Genomic DNA, 20,127 nt, shown 5'->3' on the forward strand with positions numbered 1-20,127 from the left:
AGGCGAGGTGAAAGAAATAACGACTATACTTTTCTAAGCGATGCGTTTTCCGCTTCCATCGGCGCGGTCCCTTCGTTTTTCACCGCACTTCAACTATGGCACTTTTTCTCTCCCCGGGGATGAGTGATACGTAACTGCGCTATAATGGCAAATGGAGCGATGAGTCAAGAACAGCAGGTATTTCTCACCAAAGACGTGAAAATAAAAGGTTAAAAATATGCATTCGAGCTTGAGAGGCGCATCCATACGTCTATACGCAGCAACTGAAGGACCATGCCAGAAAGCTGACGCCGTTTTCGTACACTGCTCCGGTTTCTTATTGTTGGCTTGCCAAGATTGATGGAGCATAGTCCGGAACGAAGGAGGTCTAACGTCAAGGGCACCTAATCGGAACTTAATCATGACATTACTGGAAGATGGCTGTTTTTATTTCAATCACACCATCGTTAGCATATAGCCACAATTCGGGTGCAGTGCAGCTGACTATGCAGACATGTGCCGTCACGGCCAAACTGCTGCTGTAGTAATATACACACATCCTACTACTTGCATGGACAGTAGGCATCGTATGTCTTTTTCGTTGTTATAAACCTGCATTTCGGCCAATATATAAGCTCAAAATGCAAAGTTTACGCCATACAGTTATCAGGTGCGATCTCTGAAGGGCGCAGCAGCTTGCCAAGATTGCTCAGTACTCTTTATCCAACCCCGTCATACAAGCCACGCCTGTTAACCCATACACATGCGTTTTCGCTGCGTAGGCTGACGCTGTGGCGCGTGTACTCTGTATTTTCGCTCCATATATCGCCCGTCCAAACGTTCACCCAGCCTCCGATCAAACTTGTTCTCCTAGGCTATCTGAGACTTCTTTTCCTCCCCATTGAGCCCTATCCAGGGCCACCCCGGACGATTTCTTTCCTCTGGCGCCTAAACAGAATCATTTACAAAATACGAAACACAAGCGCTCGCGAAATGGGGCGGTGCAGGTTTAGGTCTCGCCTTTTTGGCGTCAGAATCGAGGCCACGCCCCCTATGTTTTTTCAAGACACATGAGCGTAAAAGAAATCAGATGCGCGCTGCCGGCACTGGCAAAAGCAACAAAAAGAAAAAAAAACACGGGGACCTCAGCAGCCTCGAAAAAGGTCCCTTTGAGCAAAGCCGTGCTCTCACCGATGTTTGCGCCTTTTCTAAATAAGATACATTCAGCGTGTACGTGTTATGCGGGTGGTCGTATGAGCCGGGCAGTCGACGACTTCCCTGTTTCCGACGCCCGTTAGTCGGCGGTGCAAACAGAGCACGCGGCCATCTCACGCGCGCTTTCACCGACGGCCCAATAACAAAGGCTGCCGAGAAAACAAAGGCAGACCGAGAGTCCGGCTCGCAATAACTGCGGCCAAACTGCCGCGCTCCGACGGCAGCGAGAGCGGTTTGGCGCCTCCCAAAAACGGCCCATAAATTCATCCGCCTCGCGGCTTTTTCGTAGCGCCCAAAAGCGCTATGCGCTCGCGGCGTCGCCGTAGCCGCTCGCTCGGAACGCGTTTTGCTCGCGCACACTCGCCCGAACGCGCAAGCGAGCGCGCATGGTCGGCGTGCCGCCGTATGCTCCCGCCAGCGTTGGTCTTTCCGACGACAAACGAGCGGAGAACAAATGAAAGAAAGCTTTCACGCGTCATTTGTCTCTCTCTATCGCTCACTCTCTCTCTCTGCTGAACGCCGTACGTTCGTCCCGTGTGGTAGCTGCTGCTCGCGACGTCGTTGGTGACGCGAAGTGAATGTGGCGACGGAAACAAAACTCTGTTTGCGTCGCGGGTGCTGTGAAGCCGATGTGCTGCTGGGGGCCATGTTTGAAAAACAATGGAGGGGAAAGAATCGGGCAATGGCCAAGGAGAAGGGAGAAAGGCGGAAACGACGTGAACGAACGAGGGAACGATCTCTGTTTTGGCGCGCGCCCGTTTTATTTGCACTTGCCCCACTTCTGATATCTCTGCTCGCTGAGGTTGGGCACGGTTCCCGAGACATGCTGTTGACGACTAGATTTCAACACTTCGCTACGGTGTGGGCCACTGTGTACAGGCTGCTGTTATGCCGACATTGGATGCATAAGAAATCGTCTAACACGATATACATTAGCGCGCGAGGCCATTTCGCATTCGCATTACTCCTATCGTCAGCTGTGAGCAAATGATTTGTATAGAGTTATTCTTGCACATCTTTGATGTCTCTGAAGCTTGCATAATCGATGAAATGACATGCTAAACATGGCGGCGTTGTTGGTGTAATGCTACGTAATATTGTAGTATCTCGCAAATAAGAAACGATAAATGGCACTGACGTAACAGTTTATAACTCTGCGCAAAGAAAAAGTTCTCCCACGATTAACGGCATTCGAGCTCGAACTTCGCACTTGCTTGATATCGCTGTTCGCATTTTCTCCATCTCCGTAAAAAAATAAAAAATAAGAAAAATAAAAAAGCAGCAAACCTATATACAGTAAAAAATTGCATTTCGTTTTTAAATGCATTGTGTCATGTAATAGTGCTATACGACTATTTTAACTAAATTCGCATGTGAGATATCACACTTTTTGCGGCACTTTGCCCACTCATTTTAAAACGATAAAGAAACAGCCTACAAGACACAAGCACACCACAAGTCCTTCTCTTCTTGTCAGAAAACTGGTAGACGTGAAATGGGTGAAAAAGCTCGGGCGCGCGACATCTCATCGTTAATTTCACTTATAAGATCGCACGCCCGAACGTGTCAAACGTAAGCTGTATACAGGAAATTTTATTTTTGTTTCTTCTAACATTTATTACATATATTTTACAATTCGTGTATTATTTGATTTTAAACCTTATTTTATATTCTTATTTTATTGTTTGGAGCTCTTAACTGCTCCCAATATTCCCCAGCCTGCAAGTTCACTTCAAGGACCCAGAAAATAAAATTCTATTGGCAATTACGTAATGCGATCACTAACCTTCTCTTCATAGAATACTAGCTGCATGTACGCGAATAAAGCAACTTAGCTTAATAATCCGATTATATGTTACGTAACGTAAACAACATCCAACAATGCTACCTTTTCATTATCGCAATTTCTCGAACACATTACAGCCTGCGCTTACTAGTGGAAGAATGGGGGCAAGCTGCAGCGTCTGTTTTCAAGTGTTATTTCATACTTTATTTATGTAGTCTTAGTTCATTTCGTGAAACATGTTGAATTAGTTTTTCCGAAGGGCTGCAGCCTTTAATGCTGCAGTAAAGCCAACTGTGTTTTAATATCAGTTCTACTCATATGCAATGCAGTGAAGAGTGCTATTACATGCCTGCCGTGGCATATTCTATAGTTTCCTTCCGTGACCAGTATTTTGTAGGGGATAAATGCATGAAGGCGCCCGTGTGTTTTGTGATGTGAACGCACGTAAAGGAAACCCGTGAAGTTAAAGTCACGGCCGAGATGCCGGTTTGGATTGTCAAAGCGGCACTGAAGACAGCTATATATAGTTATTCTAATGAGTAACAATTGCTATTGATAGCAACAAAATTCGCACATGTAAAAGACATACAACGTAAAGGAACTACACTGAGAAGGTTTACTAGGGCGAAAACAAACTTTCAAGTGATATTATTGCCTTCGAGGTAATGGCTCAGACAGGGATTAAAAACACCTGAGAAGAAGTATGGCTAGCCAAGCCTGTGCGCGGGCTTGTCAATCAGTTGGATTGATCCAATATTCTCTTTTTTTTTTTAACAATATGAATATTCGAGTTTTAAACGCGTTCTTGATACAGATACTAAGAAATTGATACTTTACTGGAGCAATCCCCACGGCTGTGTTGATGCGGCAGGCCTTTCGTAAAAATTTATTGCTTTGCGCTTTGTAAGCTTCGTAACCCTTGCCCAGCAGCGGAATAAAAAAAAAAAAAAGACAATACGTGTCTAAGCAAATGAAATTTCAAAATTTTCTTCTCGCTCAATAAAAAAAAAATGGTTTTGGAGGTTTAACGAACTTGGATCCACGCTAAACATTCAGCGTTGATGCTCCCAGCAACCAATACCTTCAGACCGATCAATGAGAGTGACATACGTCACCCTCTTCCTATGTTCTAGACTATAGAAGTTTTGTTTTCGGCTGGAGTGCTCTCTTCGATGCCATATGATCTGTCGATAGAGGGTAACTTCAACTTACCATTCAGTGTTTCTTTATATTAAACCTGCAATGCGTCGTGCTATAGTATACGGTACTTGCAATTTGATCAAAATTTCCCCATTCAGTTATGTCCACAGAACGTTCTTCTCTGAGTAAAATTTACTGCCACTACACGAACAAGAAAAAATATTGACTGACAGCTGTATTATTGAACGGGTGAAATCACCGATGAAACATTTGTATCGCAGGCCTCGGACCAGCTGGACTGAGCGGTGGCGAACAGTTCGGTCTGGGGCCCGGACGGAGTCCACTGCCAGGGGGCGCGGGTGGTCCGGGAGGACATGGCGGGCCAGGAGGTGCCGGCGGACCAGGCGGTCCGCTGCACCACGGCTTCCCTCTGCCGGCGACCTTCCCTTGGGCGGCAACTGCGCGGGGAAAACCGAGGCGCGGAATGATGCGGCGGGCAGTGTTCTCGGACGCGCAAAGGCAGGGACTCGAGAAGCGCTTTCAGATACAGAAGTACATCAGCAAGCCGGACCGCAAGAAGCTCGCCGAAAAGCTCGGCCTCAAGGACTCCCAGGTGAGGTTGCCCAAGCTGGCATTTCTGTTTGTTACGTTTCGATACGTTGATACATGGGCATTCGATGACTTACGCACACAATCTCGTGGTGGTGGTGTAAATGTCGTTTATGTTCGCATAAATGCATGTATTCACTCAAAGGGAAAAGGATGGGGGGGGGGGGGGGGGGGGGTAACGCCGTTATTACAAGGCGTCCGAAAGGCAGCCGTGGTTCAGTTGCACACTTTCATTGTGCTTCTCTTTCCTAAAGAGAAATAAATCATTTCGTTACACAACAAGTATTAAAGGTCAGACATTAGAATCTGTCGTTCTCCAACAATGAGGGCTGCAAATTTATCGCCCACTACATATCCGTACTTCATCTCATCTGCCAATGTTTCACTGCTCTTATAATTCATGGCTGCTTGTTCCGTCCTCTGTTTATGTTTTGTTAAGTTCCAGTAAGTTACCACGCTGAAATCTTTGTTCTATATACTACAGGAACAAAGCACAAGAACTTGCGGATTCTTTTCAGCAAACACCTGTTGTGGCCAACATGAGCAGATGCGCCATGTGCGCCATCCCTCAGAAAGCAGTAAAGGGCGGCCAACTAAGCAGCACACGCGAGCTTTCCGGACATACAGCTGGCGCGCGTGCGAGCGCCTGCTCACGGCTCCCACACCATGACTGCGCCACGCACGGAAGGCATGGTTAAGGAAAGGCACCGCCGCCAAAGCACAGGAGTCAGCCGTGCGCGCATTTTATTACGCCCGGACCACCCGCCCCCTCCTCCGTCTTCTCCGGCGCACACCCTCCCACCTAGTTCCGCAGCTCACCGCGCCGCCGCCACCCGGAGGATGATGATGGTCATCGTGTTGTAGCGCAGACATGAGCTCGAGAGGCGCGCGTCTGAGCGATGTAACTCTATTCCGCGGTGGGTGGGGCAACTCGCGTCTCCCTAGATAGATGGCGTGCTCGCCCCCAACACACTTACACCGCACAGGCGCCGCCGCGCATCACAGGTGGGTGCGGGCTGCACGGAAGGGGGCGTCTAGAAAACCATCAAAGCAACAGAAAAGTTACAGGGGTAAGATGAGAATAAGATCACTTAAGGGGCAACAGAGATGTCACAACTAAGCACGCGTGCATGCATGGGGAGAGGCAGAACTGGAGGAAGGGTAACAAGCTTCTGCTGCCTTTAATTCACGAGAATGTCGAAAGCCTCGTGACTGACCACAAATGGAGAATGGGGCCTCCTATCAACGTGCGTGTGAGGTTCTACCGCGCACCATTGAGGCGAGGAAATGCCAAGAGCGGGTTTTAAGTTTGTTACTCTATAAATTGCACAACACTTCCGTTCATTGCGAGGGGCGGTGGAAAACCAAGAACGACGGCAGCCAGATAGTGTGGAGGACAAGAATACATGAGGTGAGAGGATGTGTATAATACCAGAGTTCCCAGTCGGTCGGTGGCTATACATAACACCGGCACTCGATGAAGACATTAAAGTCGGACGACACCTCCACCATAATTCATGGGTGCCTTGCCCTTCTCCTCTTATCTCGCTTTCGCCTTGTTTGTCTCGATTGCCTTTCTTTCTTTGTTTTCTTTTTTCCCCTACTTCCGGTCAGGCTGCAGCTACATGTTAAGAATTATGAAAAGTAAAAAACAGGTATTAAAAAAAAACACAGACCCAAAGGCGAGCAGAGCGATCGCCCTTCTTCACTAGCTAACGCAACGTGCTGCTCTCAACATTAAACAAAGCAAAGACGGCAGGGCACGAACAAAGCGGCTCGTCGTGGAGGCTCATCTCTTCTCGAGGAAGGCTGCGCTGGAGAGCCCCGTGCGTGCTCGAGTGAATGCACAAACGAAGAAAAAGGAAGGAGGCTTGGCCACGCACGATGTTCCCCACCTCCTTCAAGCATCGGCGACGACGCTACTACGATATAACCGAACCTGCCGCAGCATTGCCTCCACACCCCTCAGCGTGCCGGCGTGGCGTTACAGATGCCCCCGAGAAGCCCATAAATATCCGCGATAAGGCCATCCGTCGCTTCACGGGGCGGAGGCGAAACCGCCCACTTTCGCGGCGGCCGCCGCCGACGGCGCTGCTCGCCGGGTGCTCCGTTGTTCCTCGCAGCAGCAGCAACGCTGGCGGCGACGAGCAGAGAAGCCTGTGGCGCGCATTAACGAGAGAAGAATCCATCCCTGAGGAGAAGAGGCTACGGAGCGCGCATATATATATATATATATAAATGCATGTGCTGCGCATACGGGTTCGCACGCACGCCTCTGGTGTACACGGCACGGCCTTACAGCAGCCCGCGTGGCTAGTGGGTCGGCCGTCTCTTCCTATCATTCCTGGCGCGTCTTAATCTATCGTAGTCCTTTCTCAAGCCGATGGTTCTTTCTTCTTGTTATTAGTGTAGTTGTTTATTGAGCTGTCCGCTGCCTTTCTTCTACCCCATGAAACCCCCGTGTATCTTGGCGAGAGTTCTACAGCTTCTCTCCCGGGCCCCGTCGGGACAAGTGCGATCACGCCCAGAGGGCGTCTGCTCCGTCGCGCCGGCGATGTATAGCGACGTTTATTATTATTACGTGCACACGCGCTTTCTTTTTCATTTTGCACCTGGTGCTGGACATTGTTTTTTTTTTATGTATATATTCTTACCTCAGCCGTACGCTAGGCCTAAATGGACCACTCATCGATGTCGAGAACATGGCAGTGAGGCTATTTACTGCGCCGCAACACGGTGAGTTTATATTGCGCTGCCGACGACTGGAGTAAAATGACGTGGTCGACCCTGCAGTGACGACGGGGGCACTTTATTTTCACTTACGGCTTGCGATGAGTCCAACTCCCCACCACCGCTGTAGCCCTTGTAAAGGTCGTTGACCATTTATCTTCAGGGAAAAGTTATTTCCGTCTGGTCCTGTTATTTACACATTTCGTAACGAAAAACACTCAAGGCCTTTTTTTTTTTACGCTTACTTCTGTAAGCACCCACTGTCATGCAATTGATTCATGTTGATTGTGAGGTGATGTCGACGAAATATTATTAACTAAAACTAGTGAATCAGGTTTTCTTTCCTTGATTTCAAGGCGCAGGACGATATCGCAAATTCAAAGATCGTAAACATAGAAAGTGAGCTCACTTTTTAAAATGTCAGTACCGGCTAGTGGTTCGCTGTAATACAAGCTTTTTGAAAAATCTTTAGGTTAGATTTTCAGCTTCGCATGCTGATCAAACGACGCCCGTCGAATTGTTAATGCAGTAAGTACTATACGGCACACTTAGTACATTTTATGACGTTAAAAATATTGACCTTTTTCTCGCGACGACACAGTGTGCAAAGACGCCTTTTGACGAATGTGCAACGTGGGAATGCAAAATTAATGGACTTTTTGAAAACTTTTCCGAATTTGAAATATCCAATCATGTCGCTGGTTGGGAAATTTTAAAAAGTGGGCTCACTTTCGATATTTGCGCCCTTCTGTTTAGTAGCATAACTAATCTAAACTTGAGTGAATATCACCTTATTAATAATCTTTTACTTCCCTCGTTGCTGTCGATGTGCGTTTACACAAGTATACACAGATATCGGAAAGACAAAACCATTATTAATACGTGCAACATTGCAAAGCGGGCATCCAAAGAACGGCTTCACATTCAAAAAATATATGGCCTGTTCACCAGTTGAGCAGATTGACGCAAGCAAACATCAAATCAAAGGACTAAAATAAAGTAAAAGCCATTTCGCAGTGAAAAAAAAAAAAAAAAACAGGCGTAAGACACTTCAGCAAGAATATATACAGATTGTAGCTTGAAGCAAAATGAAAAACCAGCAGCACCATGCAAAGCTATTATAACAGCAAAAGCGACGCGTCCCTTTGTCTTCCGCTTTTCGATGTTTCAATCTTGTGCTGGCTGTCGAAGAGTGGAAGAAGGTGGGGGATCCGTGATTGAGACCCGAGCACGGGCCGGAGTTCCTGACCCGGGAAAGGAATTGCGGGCCGGCCCCCTTTTAGTTGCTTTCGCTATATAACTCCCCTTTCTCTTTGTTGCTTTGTTGCCACGGCTGTGATCGTGAAGTGGGGAGGCTTAATTAGCAGACAGGCAACAGGCAACCACACTGAGGCGGGGTTCTTGAAGATTCGAATAGCGATGTATTATATAGACTTACAAGCCTCCCACTATTATTTTCTTTCTTTTTTTTTTTAATAGCTTCGGGGGCGTCGGGCGTAATGTCCTTTCACATGCTGCTTTCGTTACTCTCATATACTGGTCCGCATCATTTCAGTCCTCTTCGCCGACAAATTTTCCTTCGTACTTTCTCGTGCAATATCTTTCTGCGTACGGTTCTGTACGCTTTTTTTTCTTTTTTTTTCCTTTTTTGAAGGGAAACTCCACTAATTCAGATTTCAATGAGTTTTGTGTGGTGTGTTCTAACGAGAAGTCCTTGAAGTTTATGTGTGCGAAATAGCTTGGCGCTGAGATTTGAAACAGTAGCGCAATTAGCGATTAAAACTGCCAAGGCTACTGGGCTTCTCCGCACAGCACTTCAACTGGTGGGGAAGCATGAGACGTCACTGACGGTACCAGTACATTTCCTGCATAGAAACGCTAGGTTTGCAGGAGCAAAAATAACGCTACCGAATGTAAAGCTTTAGAAACGTTGCTTGACGACATCAGAAAACGCACCACACGATGTGGACGAAGGCAATGAAAATTAGAAATATTACCACCTGGGATGTCATTATTGAGCTTCTCCGCGATCCTTCATTGCTGTGAGGAGAAGTTCAAATTTTAATCGTCGATAACGCCATCACTTTGAACGCTAGTACAAAAACACTTTTCATGCATTACCTACAGCCTAAATATGCTTGAATTCTTGAATATCGCACAATTCTCGAAAAGCGATGCAGCTGTCCTTTAAAGGCACTTTAAGAACGCAGTCTCGTCATCCGTTCTCCAATGTTCTTCGCCCATTCTGCTCGTTTTATAGTGCACTTTCATGCCTATACGTTACGTGCGTGTGCCCCTGTGCTCGGACTGCATATATTCGTATAGAGGGCCATATATACCCACGCACTCGTACCCCAACACACGCACATTGCATAATCCTCTTTTCGCTGATAGATGCTGGAGGCACTCTATGTAGCTGGTCAAAGAACAGATTCGGTGTGGTATTCTTTAGGCTATGAAGGTGAAAGAAGATAATAAGAAAGTACACTTAAAAGTACAACGAAAGAATAAAGGCAACAATAAAAAATTAACTTGTAAAAAAAACTGCCACGGATCGCCATTATGATCACCTTTATTGCGGGGCGTCGCTTACGCCGTTGAGAGATTGATGGAGAGGAGGGTAAGGCGGCGGAGCGGGCACCGCGCGGTTCCGGGAGGGCTATTTATTAGTTCTCGAGTTTCGCTTAATTGCTTCTTCGCTGAGACTGCGGCGCACGCACCCGGAGAGCATGCTTATAGTATGGTACCTCGCCGTCAGCGCGCATGCGTGAGAGCCGCGCGGGCGTGATGGGGCCGTTGTGGCACGCTGAATTCCATCGGTCTATAGCACAGGATACTCAATAGGCCCTAAAAATCTGCGCAATGGTTTTCTCAGTAGTGTGTACAAGACATCGTTTTAACTTTATTAAACGATAGCTACTATTCAATAATCACACTTAGCTATTACGATGGGTAACCAGCGTATGCTTTATCAATAAGAGAAGAAATAAAAAAAGTGAGTCACAAAAGCGACCCTTTACTAATAAGACGACGACACAGCTGACAAGCATGTAAGCAGTTCTTAGGAATCGCTTATTTTGTGTGCATTTCACTCAAACGGAAGTAACAGCCTAGCGCTTTGTTTTGTAATCGGTAGCGTTTTTGATCTCAACACCCACGTATACTTATTTAGGATGGTTGTAAAAAAACATAATCTTTGCACGCAAGATCATAATAATCAACTATGGTCAATGTGAATTGTGAACCTGAAGCCGAGATGCTGTGTGATATAGCATTCCTCCACAAGTTTTACATTATGGGACTGGACGCAGTTTTCCGCGCAGTTTACATCTGCGCTACGCTTTCATTTGGCGCAGAGGCAAAAAAGATAAAAAATAAAAAATAGGGTAGATGCATACCCGCAAAAAAAAAAAAAAGAAAGAAGAAAAAAATGCGTGGACACACAGGCTTCACCTTTAAAGGTATTCACCGACATCGACAAAGGCTTTCCTCTGCCGCTCAAATTGAAGATCCTAGTTCGTGTATCCGTGATTTGTTACTCGCTTAGTCCCTAACCCTTGATTGCATAGTGCCTCCATTTTCTGCTGCATATATATTAGTTAGCGTCCCGTTATAGCTGTGTTAAAGACCGACCGACGGAAATATAAAGCCCGCTCCAACTAAGCCGTACAAAAGTATTAAAAAATACGGTTAGCCCTAGCACGGTTAAACCAATTCAGAGCTGTTCAGTCACCTATGCTAACCTCCAGTATATTAATTATTAATTATATTAATTAATTAATTAATTAATTTTAATGTATTTATTTATTTATTTATTTATTTATTTATTTATTTATTTATTTATTTAGGTTGCCTCACAGGCTCCAAGCGTTGGAGTATTGTGTGAGGGGGCTAACCTCCAGTATATTAATTATTAATTATATTAATTAATTAATTAATTTTAATGTATTTATTTATTTATTTATTTATTTATTTATTTATTTATTTATTTATTTATTTATTTATTTATTTATTTATTTATTTATTTATTTATTTATTTAGGTTGCCTCACAGGCTCCAAGCGTTGGAGTATTGTGTGAGGGGGGGATTACATAAATAGTGGTAATAACAGGAGCATGAATGATATGGTTATACAATGTAGATTGACTGTTAGTACCTCATTTAACAGTAAGAAATATCAATACACAATGCTAACTGACTGTTAGTACTCATCATAAAACAATAAGAACATTACTATACAATAGTTATTGACGCGTCAGTAATTAGAAAAAATGGCTGTTATTTTTTACCATATCGCATTTTACCGAAAATGGGAGTGGGATTAGGGTAAGCTGAGCTAGTCACTTTAATTGGGGATCGCTGTGGCTTCATGCTGCCGATTGGAGTTCGCTGCGCCGTAGAGCGATGCCACTGAGCGTGGTATAATCGCGAGCCTTCTCGCAAATGGTTCCAGAATTTTGCCCATATGAACTGAAAGTAGTTTCTTAAGTTGCATATCTGTAAATAAGTAAGCATATCTGTAAATAAAAATAAAAATACTACATTATTTTGTCATGTGCTTCTTTGTGCACAGCTTTTCCTGATATTTTCTTTAGGGGCCTTATAGGAATTCCACTTGGTCGCATGGGTATCAGAATATATTTTGAGCATCAAGGCTGCACTTCCGTTAGCGGTGCGCATCCTACTAAAGGAACTCCGGATTTTTTAGGACTCCTTCAATACGCTTCAAGGCCTGTGCACGTGTACTGTGCGCACAAGGCTGTTTTTTTTTTTAAGTAATGACCTCAGCGCCCCGCCGTGATGGTGCAGGGGTTAAGGCGTTCGCAGAGGTCAAATGGATGCAGCTAGCACAGGACTGTGTTAATAGGAGGAATAGGGCAAAGGCCTTCGCCCTGCAATGTGTATAGCACGGCTGATGATGATTGTCATGAGCGCTGACGCAATCACCATATTCTAGGACGTCAAGGAACTTTGAAATTTTGACCGCACATTTTGGTTATAATGACATTCAATTCAAAGACGTAAAAAGTGGGAACTTTGACTAATAAATGCAATGGTGATCGCTATTTTTCCATTCTGAATATCAACCACTTAGAATTTGTGTGTTATATCTCTCATTCCATAGCTACCGCCCCTTGTCGCCCTAAGGTATACCATTGACGGCTGCTACGCATTTATACCTATACTCGAAGGCAGCCACCCATCATCAGCATACAAAAAAAAAAAAAAAAAAAAAACTAATCTGTCGGGTAGTCAATTCATCACCTCACAACAGAGTACACAAGGCACACCCCAGTCCGTGAAATACTCATGACGTAAATACGTTCATGTCAAAATGCGGCACTTCCGTCTTACAGCGCCATTCATAAGCAACACCGTACCTCAAAGAGCAGCGCTCTTGGCTGGCTGCGTATACCTAAAGCATGCATGTTGCCCCAACGCTGAGAGCGCGGAAACAGAAAGTAGCATACAAATAAATGGCGAAGCGGCTAAAAGACGACGACGTGCTCCCGATCGAGCGGCGCCGCGCGTAGCCGCATCCGATTACACAAGTTTATGCCTGGTCGCCACCGTTTACATTATGATATACCTCCTCTTCGCGCCGGGCTCATCGATCGATGCCTCTCGGTGCGTGTCCGGTCGTTTATTGGGCTCACGAGCAGAGTCTGTACAGGCGGCGCCTGTTCGCTGCGTCGTATAACGCCTCGCCGGCTGCAACGGTAACAGCACCCAACAACAACACTTGGGCGCGCGCTGCACATCATGCATGCAAGCCATAGCACGCTCCGATAGAGCCATCTGGGGCCTCATCTCGAAAGGCTTGGGCATGCGCTCGCGCCAATGAGCATTATGCATTAAGCACGAAGGCGCCCGAAAATTCCGCTGCACTGTAACTCCCTCCTCCCTCTCCCGCTGTTCAGCATCTCTGTCCATCCGCGCTCGCTATATGTTGTTGTTGCTGCTTTGTTGGCCGTCGTCAAAGTCGTAAATAAAGTCACGGTGATTTTCCCTCACCCTGCTCTCACGCACCTTAGGCACGAGCTTCTTCATCGTATCACTTGTTTCCCTCTCTTGCAATCCGCCCTTTCGTTATTTATAGAGCACGTTCTGCATAGCTGCGCCCCATGCAGAAGCACCCGTTGTGTGTATGGTTTCTACAGTGGCCTGCTGGCACGCCCGAAACTCCAGGTACTAAGTGCAAAAAGAAAATAAAGTAAACATACAGCAGTTGGCAACCGGGCTTCGATGCTCGCTGGACAGGATCGCGCAGCAACTCGTAACGAACTGGCGTGTCTCACGCGATATATCTCCTTACATGCGTGTCTCGCGTCGCATCTGTTTCCGCTTTAAGTTTTTGTTTGTTTCTTCTTTCTCCCCATCCCAGGCAATTGTGCGGCTGATCATCAAGTGACGCTTAAAGCGTTGCGTGATTTTAATTACCCCTCCCTGTATACAGATATATAGGCGACAGGCTATATAGCCGGGCCAATCTTCAAGCGACTGCCTCTTTCTTCCTTCCGTTCTGGCCCTCACTCATTCCACATCTCTCTCATCGCTCGTCGCCGGCCTGGCGATACGCCCACTGCCATATATTTCTCTCGTCGGTTGAAATCTTACACGCTCGGGAACGCCTCATCACCTCTATGTTTCGCCGCTTGCGCACCATCCTGTGTCAGCGGCGATGACCAAGGGCTACATCTTCTTTCTACGCCGCCTTTTCATTCCGTTTTGTTGTTATTAGTTCTAGTACTGCGCTGAGCGTAGCTCCCTTCGCTCTCGTCGTGCATCATGTCCGCCCTACGTATCTCAGCCGCCCGACTGAAACGTTAAACGCGAAGGTAACGCCTCCCGATGGAGGCCATAAAAGTTTCGACCGCACTCTGCATGCAGCTTAATTTTCTCCATCACGTTGCGGGTATTTATTTACGAATTGTGGCGTTTCCCAGCAGCCACCACCTCAACCTTAACGTCTCTTAAACTCGATATCCTGTTTTACTTAACCAGGCCTGAATATGGGGTCTCACACAAGGTTTGCTTCGTTGCAGCGCGCGATAAGTCATTTTGGGAAATACCTCTAACTTAGCCACCTACTGCCATGTCGCGGCAAACAGGAGATTATAACGGCCAGTGGTTCGAGCTTCTCTCGTGTTTTTTTTTTTTTTTTTTTTTTTTTTTTTCTGCAGCGGGTGCGTACATCTGGCCTATTCGTTTATTTGGCTATACTAACAGCTCGGCATTTCGGGCACTCTTCTAATCACCCGTAGTTTATGCCCTGTCCACCTCTCTACTCGTGTGTTGATTTATCCTGTCAGGTGACCGACATTTATTTGGTATTTTCGCAAATGTGTATCTCAGTAGCAAAGACAAGGTCCCATAATAGGGAGAGAACAAAGAGATTTTGGACATGGAAAGGCTTTTCTTCAAGGACGTTGACTAATCAAAAGAATTATGGGTTTTGATGATACCGTAGAAGTAAGGAGTGACAAGCAGTCTGCAACTAAGTTTTCTGATGTATTTTCATTGTCTCCCATACGCATTCCCATTATACGCAGACAACTGACTTATACCTAGGGAGCGCACAATACTATGGTATATAAGAAAGCCAGATTTACAATGAAAGCATATTTTTTTTTTTTGAGGTTTCATGTCATCAGAGGTGGCAAAAAAAAAAAAAAATTATTACCAGTTGTGTTACTTGGAATGGCCCCTGAGTGGACAGAGATGGTTTTCATGCAAGTCTAATGTTGGCCTATAGCTCCCGCGTGAGAGTGCGTTTTTCTTTTTTGTGCATGAAGGTCTTCCTTTTTAATTAATAAGGCAAATACGTCATTTAATGTTTCAAGGCATAAATTAGATGTTCACGCTGTCAGGAGTTCGACGGAAATGAATGCTTCGTGGGGATGGCCAGATGGTGAAGGTCCTCGTGAAGCCTATGGAGACCATTATTTCTTATCTGTACATAATAAGTGCCACAGGCCTCAATGGTCTCCTTCTGCTCCACTGTGCTTTCACTAATAGTCCGGCTGCTCTATATAGCCGCCACCACATGCGAGAAAGCGCTGAAAAATGCCAGAACAGCAGATTCTGTTTGCTGGTGATTCATTATATAGTTAACAGTCCAAATAATGTGACGCGCTGTTGTTTGCGCTGTTAACCTATAATGCCATAAAAAGGCAGCGGTCTGGCAAGCCTTATATACTCCTTTTACATTGTGATCACATTAGTACGGCTTTTTCTAAACAACTCTTGAATTTTGTGTGCCGTTCTTAAATCTGCAAGCAGACAAAATACGCAACGACGGCCGCTTCCATACCGGTCACCAATGCAAACCTTCTCATATCACCCCCGGAGGAAAAATTATTGCAAACCTTCACTTCGGCTCTGAAGGTCTTCTGCCCATATTTCGACAACTGCTTTTGCATTCCTCAAAAAGCAGACGCGTCGCGGTTTCTAAATGAAGTGACAGCCCTGACGCACGCTTGAAATTTACGGCAGAATTTTAGAAAGAAAACCGCTTTCGTTTCCTCACTCACTAATTGTGCGGTATTCATCTGTCTAATTATGCAGTACTCATCTGCAAGCAGCAAGATCTGCAAAGTGGGTTTATAAAAGCTTTCAGCCAACGGTTATTAAAGCGACTTTATAACAAAGATATAAAAGCAAGCTAGATATATATCATATGATAACTGGCCGTATGCATATATTCTCGAACACGAGCAAGAAGCCCATACCATATAAGTCACTGGCATTAGTGAAGCTCTGTCTTTTGTCTTTTCAAGATACGACTTATGCGCGGCCCATTCTGCATCGGACAGGCTGGAGAACCCTGCAGTCAAAGGACGGTCAACAGGTGATTGGCTCCGAGGAGTTAACAAGACACCATGTCTGAACTTCAATCTTACCTACACCTCGGGTAGGAAAGGAAAATTCTCCAGACACATAAAGTGTCATCAAGATGGAGTAAAAATGGCAAGCATGCCGAAAATGAACTCGAAGTTATGCTCAGGACACTGGCCAACAGAGTGGCTAAGGCAGCACTTCTATTTTATTCCAAGAGCGGAACTGAAGATGCCCCTTCTGCTCACACCGCTATATTCATCGATACTCCGCAAAAAACTTGAAGTAAAAACTATGTTCCCACTTCAAGGATCTATACTCGGTAATCGCGTTACATCATTTGCTTATAAATGTGTCGCCGCTCCTGTCCTGCTGATTGTGAACGAAACCTCCGTGGGGGTTTCGAAATGCCTTTCCTTTTTTTCAACTGTGGTCGTTACTGCTTCTTCATTTCATCGAAAAATAATTGTTCGTAAATCGTCAACAAATGTGTAATATAGGTTTCATCTGCCAGATGATGGCACAAACTATGTCCTATACTTGTTTCCTTATCATGTGACTGTACATCATTATGTAAAGTTTAAAATATTGTACAAATTATAAAGTATGCTCACAGCTTTTTCAACATCAACACCAGCTTTTTCTCAAGCAAAATAGATCGTTTTTTGTACCTTCTCGGTGGTTCTTTCATTGCAGAACCATCAGTCGTCGCCAAATATGGAACAACATCGATAACACGTCTACAGCATGTTTTAATATATCTTCAAAGCTGATTTTTCGATCAACTCTTCATGTCGTAAACGAATTTTGAGGTCAGATACGCTCGCTGTAACTGGACGCGGAGCACCCTAATTCAAACCCAACATGTTCCTCAGCGGAGGCTTTTTCAGATTCCAGACGTAGAGATTTTAAGACGCGATAAACTGAGGCCGGCAAATCGTTGATTGCGCGCGGGGTGACGCAACGCGCGGTCATCGAAAGGCACGCTTTGACCTTTCACACGCATGCGTCCGCCCTGTCTGAGACCTGCACTTATTGCACGACCAGCCCGAACAAGCCCATCATCATTACGCCTATAAGAAGCCACGAGAGCTGGTGGGAAAGGGGGATGCCAGCCAAACGGGAGAAGTTGGTTCTGCTTCTGTTGTAAGCCAATGCAACCCCTCTATATTCTCCCTCCCCATTCACCTCTCTCCCCACCCGAACTCGATTCCCTTCTAAAAATATCAGCCTAATAGCGATCATTTCATATTTATCGCCAATGCGTAATGATGATAAAGTACTTTCTGCGCACAATTTGACAGCGAGGCGTTGGCTGCTGGCACGTGTTGGGGGCTTTTGTGAAGCCGTCCGGCACAAGAGGCATTCCCCACTTTGCAAATTCATCTTTAGAAAGCTGAAGTTAGACACAATGACAAGCTGTACAGGCAACGTCGTGTAATTAACTTGGAAACGATGCACAAAATCCAGCGAGCTATTATAAACCAATGAGGTCACTAAACGAAGCTGGCGCTTTACTATGAAACGTAGGTTGCAGGTTGCTCTTTAATGCTGACACCCCGCAGTTTGACTGTCTAGCAAAATTCCTTTCCTGAGTGCATGCTGGCTGCATTCGAGCGCGAATCTTGACTATAGCTAATCAGCGAGACAACACTAACAGAATTCTATGATGCCTTGTCACATGGTCACAACTTGTATCCCCCCTCGCCTTAGCGGCCTATGTATGCCTTCGGCTGTGGCCATTCAAGCTGGCTACAGCTTCGTTTTTTTCTGCAATTCACTGAAAAAGATTAAGGTTGTAGGTACTTATAGGTTCACTCTTACATGCAGAGATCTGTGGCGTTACCTGTGTAGAACGCTTAAGTACGCAAAGTCCCGCGTTGTGAAATTGAGGCAAATAACCTGCGTGCAATCAGGGTGACTCAAGCACGAGTTATCTCATTCATTGACTATATCAAAACCTAATTCTTCTCCTTTTCTAACAAAAGGCTAAAGTTTATAAGCCAGCTCCCATTTGGTTTCACAACACACACACACGCTAGCTCTCCTAAAAGTCGCAGAAGCGATGCGATTTTTTAAAGATGCGAAATCGCTTTTTTTTTTTTTTTCAATAGCTGATCAGTCATTCAAAAATTCAACATTTTCTTAACCAGTGTCTCTTCACCGTGCACCTCATACGAATGAAACTTCTGAATTTCTTTTGCCGAGCTCAGAGTTTGTATCCTTCAGTTACCATTTAAGGAGTGTAGGAGCCGACAGAAATTATCAGGATTGCGTACTTTTTCTTGAATAGTGCACGTACAGCTGTTGCCTCATGGAGGGTATGGAGCGTTGGAAATATTTTTTATTTCTCTTTCTTTCGTGCATTCCATCCCATCTCACGGTAAAAAATTTGCGCAAGAAAGCACACCACAACGCATTGCTCCTGACGCTTTGTTTTCTTCGCATATCTTTTCGCACATGCGGAGAAGCAGCCGAGAAAGAGTGAGCGCGGGCGCAAAAAAAAAAAAGGTTGGTGCATGCATCGAAGGGCCGACAGAGCTGCTTTCCAAAGCTCCTCATACCTAACCATGAATAATACATGCCGCTCCACACAGATGAAGACCAAACACGAAACTCGCGCTCCGTCGCCTTCACGCCGCCTCCGCCACCACAACCGCTGCTTAGACCACGCGAAATGCGAGAAATCCCGACTCCCAGGCGGCGGCTTTTCGGAATTTCATATCTGAGTCAACTCGCCGCTTAGCTCAAAAGCAGCGACGCGTCGACAGCGACATAAACTGCCGCCACCGCAAGGCGACTCTGCTTATGAAGCGGACTACGAAAACGACTCACGACGCGCGCGTATGCGGCCTCGGACTACACCACATGCAGCCTCGACTGCCACTCTTGTTTTCATTTGTGTGACTCTTGTACCACCTCTGCTGCTGCTCTGGCTTCGGCTTCTTCCTTTTCGCGTCTGGCACAGGCGTCTGGCGAAGAGGGAGGCAGATCAGCAGGGAAGGGGAGGCGTTTCATTTGCTTGGCTGACTTCTGTCTCTATATTGTTCTTTTTACTTCCTATTTCTCTTTTTCCTTCGGTCGCGAGGTTCAAGCTCGGGTTGCTCGCTCGGTTGAGCGTTCGCCGGCGGCTGCGTCGGCAGGCGCGACTGCTGCTTGAATGCGCCCTTCTCGACTATGTACGACGGCGCGCAGTATACGCGGTGCTGCACATGCGAGCCTCTCTGCGCGATTCCGAGGAGTCGTCGTCGGTTCCTCGCTTTTGTCGCTCGCTTGGGCTCTGGCGGCAGCCCCAGGCCGTGTATATGACGCACTCAATGGAAGAGGGGGCATATGAGGCCGACGCGGTTAGGGCGACCGCCGGTGAATTATTCATGCAGCCGAGGCAATTCTCGCGCTGACGCTGCCGAGAGGCATTCGCCGCCGCCAAGCGGCATCGACGTTGGCGACGACGCCAGCCTTTCTCCCCGAGTGCGCCCTGCTCTCGGAGGCAGGGGCCACCGCTGTCGCCAGGTTATTGGCTCGCTCTCGCCTCTCCCGGCGGACCCGTTCGCTGGCGCAGGCAGCCCCTTCCAGCCTCGCCTGCATATGACGTCTCTACTAGGTTGCTGCGCGCGAAGGACTTCGGAGGTGTTTGGCTAGGGTGACCTGTTTCGCTCGACCTACGTTTTCAAATGCGAGAGAAAGGCAAAAAGATTACACATTTGTTAATCTCCCCTCTCGGAAGGAACTTAGTGGCCAATCTAGAGATTTAGTATTTCCCTACGAAATAATATTTGAGTTCCACCTTGTCGTGCAAGCCGTGGCTCACTCTTAGCACGTGGCGTCGC

General features: G+C 46.3%; 1 protein-coding gene across 1 annotated transcript in view; it reads left to right on the plus strand.

The window, feature by feature from the left end:
* LOC146190347 (uncharacterized) overlaps positions 1–20,127 on the plus strand; it is an 89,136-nt gene that overhangs the window by 54,892 nt on the left and 14,117 nt on the right. The window contains exon 4 of the mRNA XM_084600818.1: positions 4,402–4,733. Coding sequence (XP_084456944.1) covers positions 4,402–4,733 — 332 coding nt within the window. The remainder of the gene's footprint in view (positions 1–4,401; positions 4,734–20,127) is intronic.

This window comes from Amblyomma maculatum, chromosome 4, assembly GCF_055883805.1.
Source record: "Amblyomma maculatum isolate TAMU_Amacu chromosome 4, ASM5588380v1, whole genome shotgun sequence".
Lineage (NCBI taxonomy): Eukaryota > Metazoa > Arthropoda > Arachnida > Ixodida > Ixodidae > Amblyomma > Amblyomma maculatum.